Genomic DNA, 22,303 nt, shown 5'->3' with positions numbered 1-22,303 from the left:
TGCAATGACCAGTCGTTCCGCTATTCGGTTGATTTGCATATTAGCCTTTTATTATATAGGATAAATTGATTTCAGAAAGAAGGGAGAGGGAGAGATAGATACATCAATGATGAGAGAGAATCATTGATTGTCTGCTTTCTGCACGCCCTCTACTGGGGATCGAGCCTGCAACCCAGGCACGTGCCCTGACTGGGAATCAAACCGTGACCTCCTGGTTCATAGGTCGATGCTCAATCATATATAGCCACACCAGCAGGCTCTTTGCCTTTAAAGTTTTGGAAGCTCCGTTACTGTTCTTTGGCCCCCGTAGGTGATAAAGTCTAACCGAGCCAAAGCCCAGCTGCGGGCAAGTAGGTCTGCAGCATGAGGAAGCGGAGGTCAGAGGGTCAGCTGTAATTACACACACTGCTCCCGCACGCTTCCACCCCATTGAAAAGGTTACCCAAACACAACTGAGGAAGATCTGGCTGGTTTTAGGAAGCTAAGGGCCATCACAGTGCATGAATCAAGGACCCAGTGATTAAATCACGTAAACCCTCTTCGAGTTGCCCCAGATGAGGTCTTAAGTTCTCCTCTGTCACCACAACTGAATGCCCCGTGGGCGCTGGCCTCCTTCCCAGGGCTGGAAGCACCAGGCAGCGGCCCGCAAATCTCGCACGTTTTTACTGGTAAGAGGCAGAAATTACTGGTCTAAGCCGCACGGCTGGGTGCGTGTCCAGCGCTGGCAGCTCGGTGGGTGGACCGGCCTCCTGCAGAGCCGGGTTCAGAGCTCTGTGTGCGGCTCTGCTGCCAAGAAAAGGCCCTGGTGCTGTCCTTGGCGAGAAGAAAACCAACTCGTGGCTCAGAAAAGTTCTGGGGGCTTGGAGTGTCTTTACTCCATTCTTTTTTCTCCACGCCCTCCTATCCGCTCCTTAGGTAGCCAGGTCTTTAAAAGGCAACAACATGGCCCTGGCCAGTATGCTCAGAGGGTGGGCGTCGACCCTGGCACCGAGAGGTTGCCAGTTCGAGTCCCACCCAGGCACATGCCTGGGTTGTTATCCGTAGGGGGTGTGCAGGAGGAAGCTCACCCTCACACTGATTCTCTCTCTCGTTCTCTCTCTCTGTCTCTCTCCCTTCCTCTATCTCTAAAACCAATTTTAAACATATTTTTTAAAAAGCAACATTACATACTGGCATAAAAAAATTCCAAGTTTCAAAGTGTTTTTGCAATGACGTTACTTATTGCAAACGAAGTTCGGAACTAGAACCAACAGATGAAGCAGTGAGCAGGAGACGGGGGCTGGCAGGGGCAACAACACTTCTCCCAAGTGGCATGAATCTGGCATTAATAGGGAGCCAAGTCTGTGTCACAGAGATAAGCATCTTTTGTCACCAGATTTTTGTCGAGATAAAGCTCCATTTAAAAGACAGTTGTCTGCACACAACCTCTGGGTTGTCAGGGCGCTGAAGTTGATCCAGCTAATGAATAAACGACATTAACCTTACAGAAACGATCAATTATAAAGCCATTTTCTGATGACCATTTTTCAAATTCAACTTGGGGTTGAGATCCAAGTAGTAAGGTGAGGGAAAGAGAATGACTGGGAATGAGCACGTGGACTACTAGTATGTGAAATGTATTGCCTTCTGAAGAATACTTCACTTTTTATCAGTCATCATTAGATTTAAGATGGCGTTTCATTTAATTGCAGGAAATGGAAACCATTTTCTTAACACGTTAGGCGCCAAGCCTGTTTTGTCTTCCTTTCCGTTTCAGTCACCAGTGACCGACATGGTGCTTAACGTGTTAAGCAGTTAGCAAATTAAAATTACTGTCATTCTCTCTAACCATGTCTCACATCATTTAACACGTTAAGCGCCATGCCAGTCACGGTGACTGACACTATACTTTCCCTCCGGACCTCGTCGGTCACCGGTGCCACCAGCATATCGGTGAAATGGGCTATCGCAGGCTAAACGGAAAGGAAGACAAAACAGGCCTGGCGCTTAAGGTGTTAAAGAAAGACTGCTTTGTCCACGCATCACTGAAATTCTACTTGACGTTCATTTAAATACTAAACCATTGTACTCCTTTTTCCAGTTCTGGGTTTTAAACAAAGCTTCTGACCCAGCCGGTGTGGCTCAGTTGGCCGGGCGTCGTCCTGTGCACCGAAAGGTTGCTGGTTTGATTCCCAGCCAGGGCACATGCCTGGGTTGTGGGTTTGATCCCAGGTTGGGGCACTTACCAAAGGCAGCTGATCAATGTTTCTCTCTCACATCAATATTTCTCTCTCTCCCTCTCCCTGCCTCTTTCTCTAAAGTCAATAAAAACATATTTAAAAAAGAAAAATAATGCTTCTGAAGCAAATTTCATTCATTCATTTCACAGAAATGCATTAAGGTCTGTGCCGGGCTCTGAGGACAAAGTTGGGGAGAAAGCCATGGTTCCGCCTCCCTAGGAGTCACCGAGAGAGCCAAATGACCCCCAATTCACAGAAAAGGGACACGTGCTGGCACAGGGACAACCCCCAGCATCCCAGGGGAGTGGAGAGCAGGAGGGATGCCTGCACCCCACCCAGGGAGGCAGGGAGGGCTCAACAAGCGGCAGCGTGGGGGGAGGGGCAGGTCCTCAGAAGCCATCTTTACCCACTGGAACACAAGGGGGGGGTGAGATGGGGGGAGGGGGGCAAGGCCACTGTGTCTTCGCCTCCTGCCTCCGGACCAGAAAGCACAGAACTCTCTGTCCTTCTCTGGAGGGGACGCCTGCCAGGATCAAAAGCATTAAGTGGTGTGTGAACACACAATACGCTCCCAGGAGCCAGCCTCAGAGCAGCACTGCTGGCCCAGCAGAGGCAGGAGGCGACGGGACTGGAGGAAGAAGGCCGCCGTGGTTCAGAACGAGGTACAATGTTTCTTAGTGTCAAACAGCCGCAAAACGCAGGATCTTCACATGAACCTGCTTCTCCAGACTTGGACCGAGAGAGACAGAATTCAGAGTCTGTTCTCTGCCTCCATCATCACTCCCTGCCCCCTCCCCAGGAAAGCCCCTCAGAACACATCAGAATGTCCTTGGCTTTCTCACTGACGGCCACTCCTCTTCTTTTCCAATTCTGACAAATACAGGCAAAAAGGGGGCCTCGCCCTTGGGGGTTATTTTCTAAGTTGCTCCCATCGCTCGTCATCTTTGGCTTTACGCCCTCGTGGAAGGAAAGAGGACTCGGGGTTCTGTCAAGAGTACCCTGGGCTCCCAACCAGCTCTTGTCTGAAATAAATATGCAACATCGTGCAGGGACCTCCGATCCCAACCCCGCGTCAGCAGGTGAGGGGCTCCAGGATGGCCTTTGATTCAAGGCAGCGTCTCCCTCGAGCTGTTGGTTAACTTCGAAAGGACAAGGAATAACGTCACCAGGGGACTCAGCAGGTACCACCTCAGCCTCCCGGTCAAGGTCAGCTCTGCCAATGAAGACATATGGACAGCAGGTACCCCCGGGATGCACGGAGGAGGGCACGTTACTGCTCTGGTATTCTTGCCACAAAGGCACAGCCTTCCATGGACCATGAGGGAAGGATCAAAGAAACCCAGATTGGAGGGCTTTCTACAATACAGCTGACCAGTACCATTCAAGATGATCAAAGCCACAAGAGACAAGGAAGAGGGAGGGAGGGAGGGAGGGAGAAAAGGAGGGACTCAGGCCCAAGGAAGCACAGTGGGCCTTACCTTCTTAATGAACGCCACCGAGAACGTATCCCAGGACACGATCCCATGGTCCATCAGCTCCACGAAGGCCGTCAGCGTGAAGGACAGCATGTCTCCAAAGCTGGAAAACACAGGGAGGCACAATGGTCACGGGCCCGGAGCCGAGCGTGGGGAGAGACATGGGAGTGACGAAGCCTGAGGAAATGGGACACAGCAGAGCTGTAAGAGGTCACTGGGGTTAGCGGCTGGGCCACAGACCACGTGGTGCAAACCTGTGTCCAGGGACAGGATGCAGGCCGGCCTCCCAGGCTGCCCAGGGAGCCGGGCTGCAGTGGGACTGACCGGGCTCACAGTGACCCCGCCCTGGTGAGCTGTGCCTGCTGCACGGAGGCACCCCCTCTCTGAGCCTGTCCGCTCGGCAGGGCACTGGACAGCGATCTCCATCCAACCACAGGGCTGCGTGCAGCCTCAGCAGTGGCGGGGAGCATTCGGCACGTGAGGGCTTAAAGGACAGCTCAGCCATGAGCTAGGGTGATGGAGACAGGCAATGCGCCTCCTGTATTGCCCGTGGGTGTCCAACAGGGAAGGCGAGAAATGATTCTCTTCAGAGTATTAGCACTTTGCACAGGATCTGCGTGGCCTCCATGTATCTGCGTGTGTGCGTATGTGTGTGTGTGTCTGGCCAAGTGCACACAGACAGGAGCTCATAGAGACGAGCTTGTATGTAGGTAAGGACATTCCTTTCTGTGTGGCACTGGCCAGCATCTTCTCTCTGCACAGTGTCTATGGAGAGATGACCGTTGGCCGGCAGCAGGTGGCTGTGACTGGAGGACGGTGGGAAGGGTCTAAGGTGAGCACTAGAATTTCACACAGAGATGCAGCAAGCACAGGTAAAGGCAGTTGTGCCCCCATCAGACAACATCCTGGTTTCTGGTGCCTTCAAAACAACACTTTAACAGACACCCTGCATCTCACAGAAACCCACCTCTACTGTAAATGCTCATCATAATAAACCTGAGATTCTCAAGATTGGGACTCTCCAAGTTCATGGGATCATGGGCCTCGGGACTTCTACATGGCCTACAACTGCCCTGAGTCATTTGCTTGGTTTTTTAAAAACAGAGTAGCCTGCTCAGATGTTCAATCTGTAGACTCCTGTTTACAACTGCTACACCACCAGATGTCAATTACTCGATTCGAAAGCAGCCCGTGTTTCTTTTAAAGCAGCTTCACAGTTCCCCTTCCTCCCTGTGCTCTCAGCGCAGCCTCAGCAATGACCTTGGGATCCTGCCTCTCCCAGGAGCTGTGATGCTGAAAAGAAACCCAGGAGAGAAGAAGCGGCCCCTGCCCAAAGCTGTCAGAGGGCAGAGAGGAGGAGGCACAATGGACGGAAACGGGTGAGCGGGTGGCTCCCCAGTCACAGGGCAGAGGGTCCCCTCCAGCTCGAGGCAGGACATCAGTGGTGCATCTCTGCCTCAGTTTCCTCACTTATCACAAAGGGACGGCGATGCTGCTGGTGGTGGTGCCTAAGCAGACAACTGCTGGCAGAGAAGCCACCTTCAGGCGGGTGCGGCACGGAGGAAGCAGCACAGACTGGCTCGGACCATCATGCAAAAGTGAGGCTTCGAACGGTAAACGCAGCCTGTGATTGTCAAGTGTTTGCCTTCAATGTGTCCATAATGATCTGCCTTTGGAGCCAGAAAAATAAACGTGCAAGAAAAGCCAAACCACTCAGGCCGATAGAAAAGCAGCAAATGCTCTTTTAAAGGCTCTTTTCTGAGTCCCAGCTGGGCACTCACAGCCTACAGGTGCCCCTAGGTGGCATCAGAGGATCGGCCCCAGCAAATACATCCCAGACCAGAAAACACACTTCCTTAAGGAGAGAACAAAAAAGCAGAAAGACAGGAGACAGGGGATGAAGAGAGTAGCAAGAAAGGTTAAACAAAAATTCCAGAATGACTCTTTCTATTGGCAATGAGTCAAGATAACACAAACATCTACCGGGGGGGGGGGGGGGGGGGGGGGGATAAGAGAGCCAGGCAATAAAGCAATTAGTAAGATTTATTAAAAGATTGTGCTGGCATTAGTATTGCTGTGGATACATTATTATAGAATTATAATATTCACCATAAAACTTGGCTGATTTATTATTTTGGCATAGTACTAGTAGTAAGTAATATTAGCTAAATTTTTTAACTTAGGAAAGAGGAAAACCAGCAGTCATATTGCTCAGAGTTGCCATCTGCCGACATCAGGCATGCTCAGAGACGTCCACGCTCCAAGTTTCCCAGGTCCACGCCTGGAGGACATGTCCGTGGCCTCCACACTGAGCCGAGACAGCCTCAAGGTCATTGCTAACAGAACAAGCAGCGGACAGGCCGTGGCAAGGAATGCACACAATTTTGGAAACAAACCCTTCCTTGCAGTCCCTGTAGCGGGTTGAGGCTGGGGTCAGAGGCGCTATTAGTCTTTGCCATCTGCTGTAGAAGCAAAGGATGCAGTATGAACGCTCTCTAGTTACCTGAGGGGAAAGGACTGTGCCCTGCTCAGGGAACCCACAATCCATGTGCCTGTGGTCACATCTGGGATGGCCCTTCGTCCCAGTGCTCCGGCGCCGCTCTGCCTACAGACTCCTCCTGGAAGGGCTTTGGAAGGGGACGCAGAGAACGGGAAAGAGTGGAGTTTGGTTTCCAAATCTCCAAGTTGACTTGGGGCCCGGCTTTCAGTCTCCAGGTGGCCACGGAGGGGAGCACCATTTCGGATACAGCGGACAGGGCTTCCTGTGCTAATTATCCTTAGTGTGAACGACTGGTAAGTGAGGGGAGATCCTCACATCACACACCAAAGCGCCCAGAGGAAGGACTACTCTCTTGGGCCATCTAATAACATTTTATAGAAATGTTATAGGATGATATTTACATGTTACACAATTATTACCTAGTAACATGTATACATACATTTATATACATGTTTTAATACGTAATTACACATTATATAGAGATGTTTTAGACATATGATATGATATACAAATGTTGTTAGATATGTTAGGTCTATATATATTGTGTTGCATGTTATGTTATTAAATATATAATGCACAGATTATATGCCATATGTACAGTGCATAGGTAACATATAATTCATTCTGATGGCTTGCTGGATGGCATACTAGGTTTCTCAGAGGGAGAACTTTCTCAAAATTCAGCTTCAAACCCTCAGTTGCAAGGAAAGGACGGCCGGGCAAAATGTTTTAACATTCCAAATCAGTGGACGCAATCACTTCATTTCAAACGAGGCAGCCACAGAGCTCTCAGCACGCCAGACACAGGGTTTACCTCCATTTCTGGAGGAGACACTGGGCTCCAAAGAGGCAGAGGCAGGAGCCACGGGCTGAGCTCTGACGTCAGTGCTGGTGGAGAAGATCCAGGCCCAAGAGGTGCAAATATAGAGCAAGGGCCTGGCCCAGGAGGGAGCATTCTTGTTTGGTTGGCTTATTTATTTTGCATCAAGTGCTAACCTAAAATTTGTGTAGCGCTGACTGCCACAAATTACACCGACGGCAAACTCTCTATGCGGGCGGAGAGTCACGGTCCCGGCCAACACACCATGTGTGCTGGAAACATTCGAATCAATGTTTCTCATCAACTCAGTAGAGACTGTCTTCATTCCAACAGATGTCAGCCAATCTCGTAGCGTTTAAATTTATGCTGCTAAGTTTATACAAGAATAGTGCTTCCAAATGTTTCCACTGGGGGCCGTGGCCAGGACAAGTGGAGGAAAGGTGAAAAGAAAGGCCAGTTTTAAAGTGATCAATAAATCACACTCCATGTATCCTTAACGGCCAATGATAATGAACACTGTCCTGCCCTGCCCTTTGAGATTTCCATGTCAGGCACGTTCTTGAATAACGGCACTTAGTTCAGTGCCATTTTGTTATCGCATTGATGAGATGCTGTAGAAACGTAAATCTTGTTGATATCAATTAGTCTGTGGTAACACTAGTTTCCTTCTGTGATATTTTGCCACAGTTCCAAGAATCTATCGATGATGCTAGTGAGGACTTAACTGTAGTTTCTTTTGTTTGTGATAAAATTTATATACATTGAAATGTATGGATTTCTATAAAGCTAGACAATGCCTTGACCTTCAGAATCATAGCATGATTTATGGCAGCCAACAATCTTTTGGCTCCGTTGTTAAAATTTAACTGTGGATCAATTCTGGACTCTTTATTCCATTGTCCTGTCTGTCCTCTTATAACAATATCATACTGTCTTAATAACTAACTTTAGAGTAGTAAGTCTTGAAATCAGTTGAAATCTATCAACTTTGTTGGTCTTCGTTGTTGTTTTTCAAGACTGTTTAGGCTATTCTAGGGTCTATTCACTTCTTTTAAGTTTTAAGATTGATTTATAATTTCTTTTTTAAAAATTGTACTGAATTGAACTTACGGATTAATTTAGGAAGACTTGCTCTCTTCAAAATGCTGTGTATTTTAAACCACGAAATGGTACATTTTCCACTTACTTAGGTCTTCTTTCATTCCTTTCCGTAATATATTTTTCAGTGAACAGACAGTGCATGTCTCCTGTTAAATGTATTCCAAAAAAATTTATGATTTTTGATACTTTGTAAAGAAAGTTTTAAAATTTCATTTTCTAGTTGTTTGCTGTTAATGTATAAAAATACCTCACTTGTATATACCGATGTTGTATCCAAAAAGTCTTGCTAAATTCAATTATGAGATCTAGCAACGTTTTTATAGATTTCTTTGGAATTTTTACATAAACATATCTTCTATAAATAGAGTTGTTTTACTTCTTCCTTTCTGACCATTATGTCTTTTATTTCTTTCCTGACTTATTGCTATGGCTAAACACTCTGATATAATGTTGAACAGAAGTGCAAAACACATTTGCCTGATTTCCCATCTTTAGGAGGAGGAAATTCAGTCTCCTCACATGAAGAATAATGCATTTTTTCCACTGCCTTTATCAGGTTGAGGAAATTATCTCCATTTCTAGATTGCTGAGAATTTTTATGAATGAATGTTGTATTAATGAAACTTTTTCTGTACCTATCATCTATTTTCTGTATCTATTAAGATTATTTTATTCTCCTTTATTTTACTAAATACTGATTCACACCAGGGACTGACTTTCAAACTTTAACCTTTTCTCAGGATAAAACCTTATTTGCTGCAAAGTATTATCCTTCCTATATACTGTTTGACTGTCATTGTTAATGGGTTGCACCTGGTTGATTTGATGATCTACCACTTTTATGTCCTGTATTGTCTTGTCCAGTTTTGCCATCAGGTGAGAACGGCCTCATGACTTCATCTGATGAACTACTCTGCCACCTCAGGAACCAGGGCCCTGAGCACCGACTTTGTCTATGACTGCTCAGCAGACGTCACAGTTCACACTAGCCCCCCTTCCAGTCTCCACACCCACAGAACAAAACTCTGGCAGATAAATTTCAAGACATCATTTTGGCTTCAGAGCCCCACATTCCTCTCCATTACCAAGTTGTATGAAGTTATTAGAGCAAAACTCAGTTCAAATCTCGGTCCTACCACCGGGTTTTAGTTTTGCACTAAGGAAATGGTGCTAATTTTACTAATTGTGTGTGGTGGGTGTGCGTGTGAATTAGAGCAATGAGTGTAAGCAGGTGACAGAGCCTGGGACAGAGTGAGCTCTCATAAAAGATGGCTCCTACTGTCGTCACCATGAAGTGCTACTCTTATATGAAGAACATATATCGAAGTAAGACTTAAGGAGCTTTCTCCTAGAAACTCAAGATGGCTTTCTATACTTCACTGCAATGAAATACCTGCCAAGTTCCTGCCCCTAACCCTTCTCTGTGTGGGGGCGCGGGGAGGATAGAGGATTCAAGAGCACTACCTACCCTGAAGATACCGGGCTTTTTCCTCAGGGCTTAAAAAAATCAGTCTTTCTTCTCAAACTGAAATTATATGCTAAACAACTCAGCAGAACGGACATGTGTCCAGCCCACCACAGAGAGGTTCTAGGCCCTGTCTGGACTCCTCTTGTTTAGTGGGTGAGAAAGGCACCGAGGAGGAAAGACTCTAAGACAGGGGCTCTGTGGGTCGGACACATCATCACGCAGTGCACATACAGGCAGGTGACCTAGCCCTTTCTCAGGTTCAAAGTCAACAACTTTCACTCCATACTTCAATTCTGAGTGGGGTGTTTGTTTTTACTGAGCCACTGAAGAGAATGGCTTTGAACATCACATAGGCCACAAAAAAGAAAGCTTTTGTTTAATGCAATACATAAAATTATGCCCAGCCTCGCCCCAGGAGAAGGGTAGCAATCCCGATGTACTCATTCTGTGGCTACAGACATAAAGTTCCCTTTGTGCCACAAAACAGAAAGAAAGAGGAAATAAATTTTTAAAGAACCTGTTTATAAGAACATCAAACAGCAAAATAAAATCACTCAAAACATCCACATGCACAGCTATCTGAGGACAGAGACTAATGATGCAGGAAGGAGCGTGTTATATAAGCTGAATCAAGCAATCATAAATTCTTACCAAGGCTTCATGATCTTCTGCAACTTCTGGTACCGTCTGCAAAATTTAAGAACAATCACGTGAGGAGCATGTTTGAAAGCAATCATTTTTTTACACAAATTATGTATCTTGAAGAAAGCTCAAGATTAGATATAAAAAGACTTAACCGCCATGAGGTAATATATTATTCAAAGTAATATACCGATGGGTATTCCCTAATGATAAGAAACAATTATAAGGGTTAAACTACTGTAACCAACCTACTACATTTACTTATGAGTAAGGGCAACAAGACCACTCCATTTGACTCAGAACCAATATGTGTTCAAGGGGAGGGGGGAGAAATCCCTAGAGATAATAGGAATAAGGTACATTTTTAGTGAAAAGGGTGACACCTAAAAGTAGTAGAGTTGTTCTTAAGCGTATCCTCAACAATAAAAACGGAGTTGATTATCTTTCTCGGGTAAAATGTTCACTGATTTTACTTTCTCTTTTCTTGAGAGAAATAAAATTCTGAAGGAAGGCATCCTGAGGCATGGCAATAGTCTTGGACAATAGATGGAGCTCCAGGATGGTAGCCTGCAAGAAAAGTGTGCAATGGACACATCTTGTCTGCAGGAAAGGACGATTATGCTTCTTAAAACACTGGGGTCAAGAAGATAAGGAAGCAACTGATTCTAACCTTGTCACACCACTTGCATTCCCTGAGTCTGTCAAGTCTCTTTGACATTATGTTCTTCCCTCTGTATTCAATACCCACCCCTCCTTGTCCAACTAGCCAGATCCTACCCTCAACTGTCCTGATTCTAAGGCCCTAGGGAAGCCTCCCTGACCGCTGACTTCCCTGCCTGGCAGACGGAGCCCACCCATGTCTGCATGTGCTGAGGACACGTCAGCTGCATGGCCTAGGACATCTGTCTTTCCTGGAGCCCCTTGAGGGCAGGGCTCTGTCTGCACTGTGACTCACCACGATAACGTCAGGCACATGCAGAGCTGGCTCTCAATAAACGGCTGATGAATAATTTGGCTCTTCAGAAGTTAAATTTCCCATTTGCAACCACATAAAATGTAACCACTTCAGAAACCTAACTGACCACTAGAAGATCAGATCTAGTCTTTGGTAAAACGGGGGTTAAAAAACATATGAAGAGATCTTCCTCTTCCTCCTCTCCTCCTTTACCTGCCCTTCTTAACACAACACAACACGAACAACACAGTGCATTGGCTTCCTTCCTTCCTCCTTGAAAAAGCTGGGTAACAGGAGTAGGTGGCCACGGGGGACAGGCTCGGGCGCAGGTGGGCCCTCTTGGAAGGGCTGAACAGTACCTCCCACTGAAAGGAACTGGCCTCCTTGGAGCAATGGCTCCTGCCAGGGCTGGGACAAGGAAAGATTTAGCTAAGTCTGGAACATCTCATTGAGTCAGAACGTAAAGAAATGCTCACAGAATAATGGGAGGCAGGTCAGGACACAGAGACAGTTTGAAGAAGGTTCCACAGCCAGATCTGGGACACACTGAGCATCAGAATAAATAATAAATGATAGAGGATAGCCCACTGAATAAAACAGGAACAGGTAAGTCCACACTGTTCTATAGGGCGGTGTGCCAGTACTGTTGAAGAATCAAGTCTCTCAGGGAAAAAACATACAAGCCTCATTTGTACCATTCTCCATTTTCCATGGTGTAAATTACTCCAAAATTATTACTGACAAAGGGGCGTGACATTACCATGCAGACCCCGGAAGGCACTATCTTAAGTGGTCAAAGTAAACACTAGTAACAAGACAGAGAGGCACCCTGTGCCATCAATATGATGCAATTAAAAACAACATGCACACACGCATCTGTGGTATCCCAGCCACAGGCATACATATGGGTCTAAACTTTGGATAAGACTGTAGGAAAAAAAGATGTGTTTCAGTGGAAAATTATGCGGTGTTTATATAGCATACTCTTCTGGGTTATCAGATTCCTCCTGCCTTATTGTCTAACTGATGCATATGTATATTTTGTCCTGTCTGTTAGTAATTTAATTGACTTCCTTCCTGCTGGTGAGAAACCAGTTTTATCTCCATTTGCAATTCATTTCAACATTCCTGTGCTGCAAATAAATTTGAGCCCCTTTAACTTTTCCTTTGAAATGGTTAAAACATTTTGCCTGGCTCTCTCATTTCACATGAGTAAAATGAATTCTTTTAACATGAGTTCATTTTTTATATAAAACATGCTTTTATCTTTCCCTGAAAATTAACTTTAATGAATTAGTCTTTAACAAACCCAAATTGGAGGATATTGTACAAAATGGCTGATCTATAGTCTTAAAAGTGTCAAAGTCATGAGTGAAAGGAACAGTGAGAAGCAGCTCCAGACTGAGAGGTTAGGAAAAAGCCGGACAACTGGGTGCAAGGCGCTACCTTGAGTCCAGTCTTTGTATGAAAGGACAACAGGGACAACAGGTGGGATCTGACCTTGCAACTTTCCCATTCAGTGTGTGACTGTTAAATTAAGCCAGGAGGCTGGCAGACTGAGGTCCCTCCAATGCAAACCAAAATCTAAGCCATTAACTGCCTCAAGTTTTCAACCAATCACAGCCAAGTAGGCTTTAACTGTAGCCAATCAAATAATTCCCTTGTTTTGCCCCGCCTCTTCTCTATAATAGCCTTTCCCCCAGGTTCCTGTGGGCAGAGAGTTCCTCACCACCTCCAGTTTGGCACTGAGCAATCTGAATTGATTTTTGCTCAAATCAATTCTTAGAATTTTCAATATGCATCGGTTTATCTTTTACTAGAACTGTTTCAAAATAAATCATATGATGTGTGTGTGTGTGTGTGTGTGTGTGTGTGTGTGTGTAAGTAATATATACAGCAGGCACAGCGATTTCCCAATAGAGCCTTCTGGCCTGGGGCCTGGGCACCTGAGGTTTTTACGTGTGTTCCCCATCCTGTGGCCACCCCTGGCCTGGGAGAGGTGCCCTGACCAGCCTGCAGAGGTAAACTCAGCCACCAGTCACCGTGTTCCTACTCCTCCACTTCCTCACGATAGCTGCACATTAAGCAGGAGCGGAAGAGGAACTTTTTTGTTGTGATGTCTGTTTTCCTAATGGAGGACCTTCTTCTCTGTCTCTCTCAAAATACCCAGCTTTTAAAGAGACAGGACAAGAAGAGCAGATGATTCTGGAAAAGCTGATGTTCTGCAGTGGCCAGCAGCCTCTTATTTCAGCCCAAGGTATGGGATTCCTTTCCCAAGGGGAAGATAATCTCTCTCCCTGGGCGGTGGGACCCCCTCTCATTTCCACCCACAGACACAGACAAAGCCAAGAGGGGTGGGGTGCAGGGCGATCCAGCTTCAGGAATTTTCCGCCCCACAACCCCTGACAAAGCCCTGGGTAGTGGGCCCCTTTGGCGTTTGTGATGCAAATATCTGGGAGGCCCCAGAGGGCTGCTCCCTTTGGACCTGCCTGAGCTCGGCAGGGTGCATGCCCCAGGCCGGCAGGCAGGGGGCGCGAGAGACCCCCCCCCCCCCCTCTCCCCCCCCCCCCCCCCCCCCCCCCCCCCCCCCCGCACACTGCACAGAGCAGCTTCCTTGTGGCAGGGCCTGGGAGCAGTTTGCTCCTCCAGGTGAAGTGCAGGCCGTGCACCCGGTGACTTGCACGTAGAGGCCCAGCGGCAAGTCTCTGGCCTGGCCGGGTCCTTGCAGTGCAGCCCAGGTTTATAAACCACGCCAAGCTCTCCGACACAAGAGCACGAGTTAGAGCTGATAATCCCTGTCCCTGGAGGTGAACAACGTGGTTTCCAAAAAAGAAATTCACCTTTTGTGTGGAGACAACCTTTCAAAGAATGTCACTCAGAGTCTGAAACTCATCTGCCACCTGATACAACCCCCCGCCCCCCACCCCCATGTGCCCAACCCAGTGTCCGCAATAGGCAGCATCGAATAACATCCACTGGCTAAATGGATAAAACCTACAAACCCATCCGAGTGTGGGTGCTGGGCAACATCAAAGACAAGGCTTCACTCAGGCCACGCCCCGATTTCCTCGGGGAAGAACCGCCACAGCTGTGATGCCCACATGGAAAACATGATGCGAAGAATGAACGTTTAATAGGAAACTGTTTGTGTGTGAATGAACATGGTCAATGATTTTTATAAGCACACACACACATAGCGAGACATGCACACAGGGTGCTCACTTCTGTGTCATGTGAACGACAGGAAGGGGAGGGAACTGATCTTTTCTGTGATTGTTGTTTGTTTTGAAGACCATTGCTCAGGGGCTGTGCCTACGTCTAAAATAACTAGGGGACTCTTTCCACTGTTCCTCATGTGGCCAAATTCGGGAGCGATAACTTCAAACCAAGCAAATAAAAAGTCCTTGTAAATTCCCCAGATTAGGAAGAACTCCTCCAACACCTCACTGTGATTTCCTTAGAAAAGCTAGAATCGCTCGGGGAACATCCGCCCAGCACTGACCGGACTCATAACTGCATGGTCAAGTACAGATGAGGGCATTTCAGCAGTTGTGGGGATGCTCTTATTTTAAAACGGCTTGAAAACGGGTACAGTCTCTGAATCGGGAATTTCAGTCCAACATGATAATTTGAATTTTCACAACGGTTTTGCTAAATGAAAAGCTAATTGGAAAATTCTCACAATCATGGAAAACAATGTAAATGTTCAACCATAGGGGAACGATTAACCACACTGAGCCTCCCCTTCACATTATTATGTTATTCTGTGAATCAACCGAACCTCAGCAAAGCTTTAAAAATGAATTCATAATCAGACAACAAATACGATGAGGGGAATACTATTCAGTCACAGAAAATACTGTCAGGTATGAAAAGCAAGCTACAAAGAGCATGAAGGTTATAATTCTACTTTTCTAAAGCCTGTGCATGTGTGTGTGTGTGTGTGTGCATGTGTGTCTCTGTGTGCATGTGTGTATGTCTGTGTCTCTCTGTATGTGTGTATGTATGTGCATGTGTGCATGCGTGTGTCTCTGTGTGTGTCTGTATCTGTGTGTATCTGTGTGTGTGTGTGTGTGTGTGTGTAGGAGAACATACAGAAAGTATACACACCCCAGTGTCAAAAATATGTGTCTTGGGAAAGCTGGATTAGACATGATTCCTATTTTCCTCTTTCTGCTTATTTACATTTATTTTTTAAACAATAAATACAATTGTTTTTATTAAGGACAAAAAGCTAGCTTAAGAACCTGTGAGTTTTTGTAAGTACCCCAATTTAACTTTTCTCTCTGGACTTTCCTGCTCAGGGTGGTGCCGAGGGCTTACTCATATTCCAGCGGCGGAATTTTCCTGTCCCGTTGCCACGTGGGAAGGAAACTATGAGGATGCTGCCCGTTCCTTCTTGGAAATGCCGCCCTGTTCTCTAAGGGCGAAGGGCACGGGCGCACAGCCCACTGTGCGTGGCATAGAGACACACAGAAACACGGGGCCGCACTCACACCCGGAGCAGAGCAGTGTTGTTTGCCTCGGGGGATCGAGAGTGGCAGGTACCCATTTCTCTTCTTTCCAGTCAAATAAAATACATCATTCCTGAGAAATCTTCTCATGCCCATCTTTTTTTTTTTTTTTTTTAACACTGTCCATTCCAGAATGTTCCCTACGGACACTATGCCTTACTCAGGCTGGGGCACCATGTTCCCCCACAACTTGCTCCCACATTTATGTTTCAAGCTGAAACAAGGAATGGGATTTCCAAGTCCCACAGGGGTGGAAATTAATTCCCGTTTTAAATGCGATACTCAGGCAAAGTGCCACTTCCCTGGGCTGTGCGGTGGCTGATGCTGCCCCATGGCCCCCTGGTGCTGGCTGGAGAGAGACCTTTACAGGCTCAGCCTCGGTAATGACCAGCAGGTGAGAATCTCTGCATCTCGTTAGAGCTCAGAGGCAGGAGGGAAAATGCAGCCACATGTCCTGGGTGTTTCCTGCAGTCTCCACAGGTCCTGCTGGGACACCTCTACCCCAGCGGGAAGTCTGCCCGGGTCCGGGGTCTACTCGATTTGTGTGGTTTCTATTCCAAAGGTTGTCTGCTAATTAGTTAAAGCCTTGCTCTACATTGAATTGAGAAGCCAAGTTTCCTTGCAAGAAAAATGCCCCTTTCTTTTCTTTTTCATCTGAGCAGAAGATCTGAAAATATAACTATATATATATATATATATATATATATATATATATATATATATATATATATATATATATCTGAGGATCCACTGAGCAGCTTCCTAGGGTGAGTGGCAGGACCTGCAGAAGGAAGGCAGGAGGCTGGGCTTGGCTTTGAACTTCTGTGAAGTGGAGAGGAGGGCAGGAAAGCTGCCCGGGAGAGCAGGCAGTCCTCCCTTACACAGTGTGGCGGGAAGGTGTGGGAGGCAGATGACAAACAGAGCTCACCCAGGATCTGGGCTTCTGCTTATCTGCCTAGAACCTGGCTGTCCGTAGCAAACTGGGGTGGCTTCTGAATCACAAGCAGTTAAATGTTACATTGAGAATAATATGCTATTTTATAAAAGGAATTCAAGCCCGGCTGAATCAGTGGTTGAGCATCGACCCATGAACCAGAAGGTCATGGTTTGGTCCCTGGTCAGGGCACATGCCTGGGTTGTAGGCTCAGTCTCCCAGTGTGGGGTGTGCAGGAGGCTGCCGATCAATGATTCTCTCTCATCATTGATGTTTCTATCTCTCCCTTCCTCTCCCTTCCTCTCTGAAATCAATAAAAATATTTAAAAGATAAATAAAAAAGGAATTCAAGTCTTATAGTTCACATACAGCCGCTCAATCCTGACATCTCTCATGTTGTCCCCAGTCTCTAGTCTGAGGGATGTGATTTTTTTGGGGGGCCCCTCTGTAGATCAAGATGAGTTACACAGGAAGGCAACTGCAGGGATAGGAAGTAATATTGAAAGACAAATACATAGTATCTGTTTTTACTCCTTTTTTCCTTTTAAACAAATGGGGTACTGTCTCTTTGTTGAGTGTTATGGGTTCAATTGTGTGCCCCCCAAATTCCTAGGTTGAATCCCTGGCCCCCACTGCCTCAGTCGGGACAGCATTTGGAGACAGAGCCTTTAAAGAGGTGATTGGGGGTTCAAATGAGCCATTAGGGGGTGTCCTAATCCAATCTGACTGGTGTCCTTACAAGAAGAGGAGATTTGGACACACACAGGGACACTAAGGATCCACGCACACAGGGGAAAGACCATGTGAAGACCCAGGGGCAGGCAGCTGTCTACAAATCCAGGAGAGAGGCCGCAGGAAAAACCAGCCCTGCAGACACTGGATTCCAGCCTCCTCAACTGTGAGAAAATGCGTGTCCATTGTGTGAGCCACCCAGACTGGGGCACTCTGTGACGGCAGCCCTAGCAACATGACATGATGAGAAATGGAGCACTGAAACCCTCATGTGAACATACAGAGCTGCCAGCCTCGGCGGTACCCAGCGACACCCCAGCCCTCTATTCAGGGTGCGTGTCACGGGGACCTCAGCTTTCAGTGGATTTACCACTGTAACTGACATTACGATTGCAACTCCAGTAAATTCGGAAGTATTAACACAATATGACTGGGAATATTGGAAAGCGTAAGCCATCGCATCCCTATGTGTGTGTGTGTGGCAGATCACTTACTTCTGGCTCTGGCACCTGGCTTTTGATGCATCCATGGCTGGGACGTCGATATATCAATCAACGGGGGGACACTTCAACTTAGTTTTTAGTTTATATATTTTTTGTTAATCCTCACCCGAGGATATTTTTTTCCACTGACACTCCGGGAGAGTGGAAGGAAGGAGGAGAGACAGAGAGAGAAACATTGATGTGAAAGACACACATCGACTGGTTGCCTCCTGCACATGCCCCAACCGGGGATAGAGCCTCCAACAGAATTATGAGCCCTTGACCAGGATTGAACCCGAGACTCTTCAATCCTCCGGCTGATGCTCTGATCACTGGGTTTCAGCTGGAGCTTCCAACACAGACAGAACCCTCAGTCTCAATTTCCTGGTCCAGCCATTTGCATCCCTTAACTCATTCAGCTTCCCTCCATCTGATTCAAGCTCCAAGTAACAGCTTCAGATTCTGATAATACTCCCAACTCAATTCTCCCTATCCACTCCACACTGATGTTCGCCCAAAAATTTCACAAGCAGTGCTTTAGGCATCATTTGATAAATAAATGAGACCAGCCTACAACTGACCCTTCCCACCAGTCCTCTCAGATTTGTAATTTCTCCCCAATTCACTCTTAGATATTGTCCCTACTTGTCTACGAGGTAAGACCCACCAACTCCAAACTCTACAGAGCATTCTTAAAAAAATAAATAAAATAAAAAAAATACATATATATATGTATATGTGTATATATATATATATATATATATATATATAGAGAGAGAGAGAGAGAGAGAGAGAGAGGGGGGGGGGGAGAAAATATATTTTATTGATTTCAGAGAGGAAGGGAGAGGGAAAGAGACAGAAACATCAATGATGAGAGAGAATCATTGATCAGCTGCCTCCTGCACACTCCCCACTGGGGATCGAGCCCACAAACCAGCATGTGCCTGACTAGGAATCGAACACTAACCTCTTAGTTCATAGGCTGACGCTCAACCCTGAGCCATGCCAGCCAGACTCTACAGAGCATTCTTATATGGGAGCTATTCCTGTTACTAGAAAACATCCTCTCTGAATAACAAACAAAAAACAGAATCTTTTACAGGTGCCAATTGCAGAGGCTAAATAATGCCCCGTGTGGGAGGAGACAGGAAGGAAGAGAGGAAGGAAGGGAGGGTGGGAGGGTGCTGGGAGGGCTCCAACAGACAGTTATCAGCTCATTCTTTGAATCGCCAGGTACTGAAAAGGTTTAAAGGACCCAGGTTTAAATCCCAATTCACAATGATATGTACTCTTCCTAAAAAAATACCTACCCAACCCTGCCCATTATTATTTTTTAAATATATTTTTATTGATTTCAGAGAGGAAGGAAGAGGGAGAGATAGAAACATCAATGACGAGAATCATTGATTGGCTGCCTCCTGAACGCCCCCCACTGGGGATTGAGCCTGCAACCCAGGCATGTGCCCTTGACCGGAATCGAACCTGGGACCCTTTAGTCCGCAGGCCAACACTTCTATCCACGGAGCCAAACCGGCTAGGGCAACCCTGCCCACTATTAATTTAGCATGTTAATATGTAATTAACTGACTCAGCATGCTCACATGCTCTAACCCACATGCTCTCACAGTCTATGCCTGTGGCACTGACCACATGGACATGGGATGAGCTGTGTCCTGTGGACCCTCCCTGGTACTCCGTGGTCCCGGGCTTGACCTGCCCACACATGCAGGAGTCACACCTCTGGCTCCTCACCCCCCCCCCCCCCCCCGTCCCTCCAGAGAAGTAACGCCTTCCCTGAGGCGAGCTTCTGAGCCCCAAAGCCCATCCCTTTCTTGTGGGGATGGAATCAAACTCCTTCATGGCCCGCTGACTCCTCTGGAAGGTTCCAGAAGCAGCCGGCCTGTCCAGCCTCTAGAGTCTAGACTCAAAGGCCCAGGAGGAATTATTCCTCAGTTGACTTCTGCCTCCATACATTTTTGATGGCAAGTCTCACATTTTTGTAAGTTTTCCCAATTTCCACTCTTGCATACAGTCAGTATTTAATAAATGTTTACTGCATTTAATTTTAAATATGTAAGGTCATGTATTTCATCAATCACACATTAATTGATGGAAACTTACTTTAGCCACGCTATTTTGGACCTGGTTTAAGACTTTGAGACTGGAAGGAGTTATTCTCATTTGTTTTTAACTCATTCAGAGAGATAGGCGAAGGATGTGAGGGCTTTATATTTTGTAGAATTATTAGTTCAGTGTTGGAAAGGCCCTTTGAGATAAGGACCTAATATTTTTTCTCATAAATTTGAAATTCCAAGTCACCTTATGGAATTCCTTAATTATGGAATTCAGCACCCACTCAAATGGCTGTGGTGGTCTCCTGCCTACCCCACCCATGCAGGCCCGTGCCCTAATATCTCAACTAAGACACTGGTTCCTTGGTGGGTAGACAATCTCCTGATACTCAGGTGACAAACCTGCTCCCCAGACATGAACTTAAAAGCCATTTCTTTTCTTTTTCCTGAGCCTTGTCAATTCCTGGTCTTTAAAAGCAGACACTGCAATGTAAGGGAGTAACAGCCCCTGGCCGGGTGGGTGGCGGGGGAGGAAGAGCAGGCAGGTGGACGTCGGGGCAAGGGGCTTACTCGGTGCCGCTCTCCACCATCTGCGTGAGCAGGAAGATGCCGTCCAGGTTGATGAACTCCTGGGCGAAGGTGACGTCCCGGGAGAGGCTGGCCAAGTCCTTCAGCGCCTCCAGCTTGGAGTCCATGCTGGACGACTGGATGCGTTCGTGCAGCTGCTGGGCGTTCTGAGCCTTAGGGAGACACAGAGGAAGAGTGTTCACAGAGGAAACCACATGAAAACGTTAGCGTTTCCTTCATGGGAAACAAGGACATGGTGGCCCTCAGTGCAAGACTGGACAGACCCCACGCCCAGCGCGGTTTCCAACCACACAGCCCCAACCCGCCGCCCTGGTCACTCATTTCTCCATGGGAACTAGTCCTCTGCCTTCTGGTGAACGGGCCCCCACCTCCATTTCTGGGAAAATTGAGAGCTTTTCCCAGAAACAGAGCAGGTGTCGTAGTAAGAAGGGGAAAAGGCAAAAATGTTTATCTTTTAAGTAAATTTTTCATCTATAAATGGCAAAAAGCTTTGTGCTTGGTTAAGCAATTACACAAGTTTATACAGCGTGTTCACCAGTTAAGTCAATACTATGAATGATACCCATCTGCGCAGTGTTCCAAAGCGTCATTAGTCACCCCAACCGTCTTTCTGGGTTACTGACAATCTTCCAGCACAACACAAGGATGCTTATAAATTTCACTCTTCTACATTTGCTTCCCATACATTCACTACTCACTGCATGAATTTATAACAAAGTAATTAGGAAACCAAGGAGCTTTGCCTAGAATTAGACCATCCTATATAATAAAGCCCTAATATGCAAATCAACCAAACGGCAGAACAAAGGTTGCTATGATGCTCACTGACCACCAGGGGGCAGATGCTCAACACAGGAGCTTCCCCCTAGTGGTCAGTGTGCTTCCACAGGGGAGCGCAGCTCAGCCAGAAGCTGGGTTCATGGCTGGCGAGCACACTGGCGGTGGCGGGAGCCTCTCCCGCCTCCACAGTAGCGCTAAGGAGCAGAAAGGATATCCCCCGAGGGGTCCTGAAATGCCAGAGGGCGCAGGCCGGGATGAGGGACCCCCCCGCCAGTGCATGAATGCTGTGCACCGGGCCTCTAGTGTGTGCATGTGTGTGTATATTTACATTTATATTGATATTGATTTTAGAGAGAGGAAGGGAGAGAGAGATAGAAATACCAATGAGAGAGAAACATCAATCAGCTGCCTCCTGCATGACCACCCACTGGGGATCGAGCCCACAACCCAGGCATATGCCCTAACCAGGAATCAAATCAAGACCTCCTGGTTCATGGGCCGATGCTCAATCACTGGGCCACACCAACTGGGTGAGAATTAGACCTCTTTTTGTTTTTAATATATATATTTTTTATTGATTTCAGAGAAGAAGGGAGAGGGAGAGAGACAGAAACATTAATGATGAGAGAATCATTGATTGGCTGCCTCATGCATACCCCCTACTGGGGATTAGGCCTGCAACCCAGGCATATGGCCTTGACCTGAATTAAACCTGGGAGCCTTCAGTCCGCGGGCTCTATCCACTGAGCCAAACCGGCTAGGGCAGACCTCTTTTTAAAGTACTGGCAGTTGGCTTATACTTGCAGGATGGAGCTGGGAGGGGGAGTGAGAGGGGGTGGAGACAGACCGGACGAGCGGAACTTCTGGATAAGAGCTTATCTTCTATATTTCTCATTCATCCAGTAGGGGCTTCAGTCAGGTCAAGCAGTAAGGAAAAAATTATTACATTCCTCTGCCTGTCCTTTTGCTTAACGGAAATGCCGGCACATCTGTGGCAGTGATGTTTTAACTCAGCACTGCG

The 22,303-nt window shown here is 46.9% G+C and overlaps 1 protein-coding gene across 3 annotated transcripts in view; it reads right to left on the bottom strand.

Annotated features, from left to right (window-relative positions):
* ELMO1 (engulfment and cell motility 1) overlaps nucleotides 1-22,303 on the bottom strand; it is a 392,098-nt gene that overhangs the window by 233,190 nt on the left and 136,605 nt on the right. For all 3 annotated transcript variants that reach the window (XM_036327308.1, XM_036327309.1, XM_036327310.1), the window contains exons 6-8: nucleotides 20,485-20,654; nucleotides 10,235-10,270; nucleotides 3,698-3,797 (exon numbers count right to left, since the gene is read on the bottom strand). In XM_036327308.1, coding sequence (XP_036183201.1) covers nucleotides 3,698-3,797; nucleotides 10,235-10,270; nucleotides 20,485-20,654 — 306 coding nt within the window. The remainder of the gene's footprint in view (nucleotides 1-3,697; nucleotides 3,798-10,234; nucleotides 10,271-20,484; nucleotides 20,655-22,303) is intronic.

This window comes from Myotis myotis, unplaced genomic scaffold (genome assembly GCF_014108235.1).
Source record: "Myotis myotis isolate mMyoMyo1 unplaced genomic scaffold, mMyoMyo1.p scaffold_m19_p_11, whole genome shotgun sequence".
NCBI classification, from domain to species: Eukaryota; Metazoa; Chordata; class Mammalia; order Chiroptera; family Vespertilionidae; genus Myotis; species Myotis myotis.
This window is presented reverse-complemented; position numbering and strand designations above follow the sequence as displayed.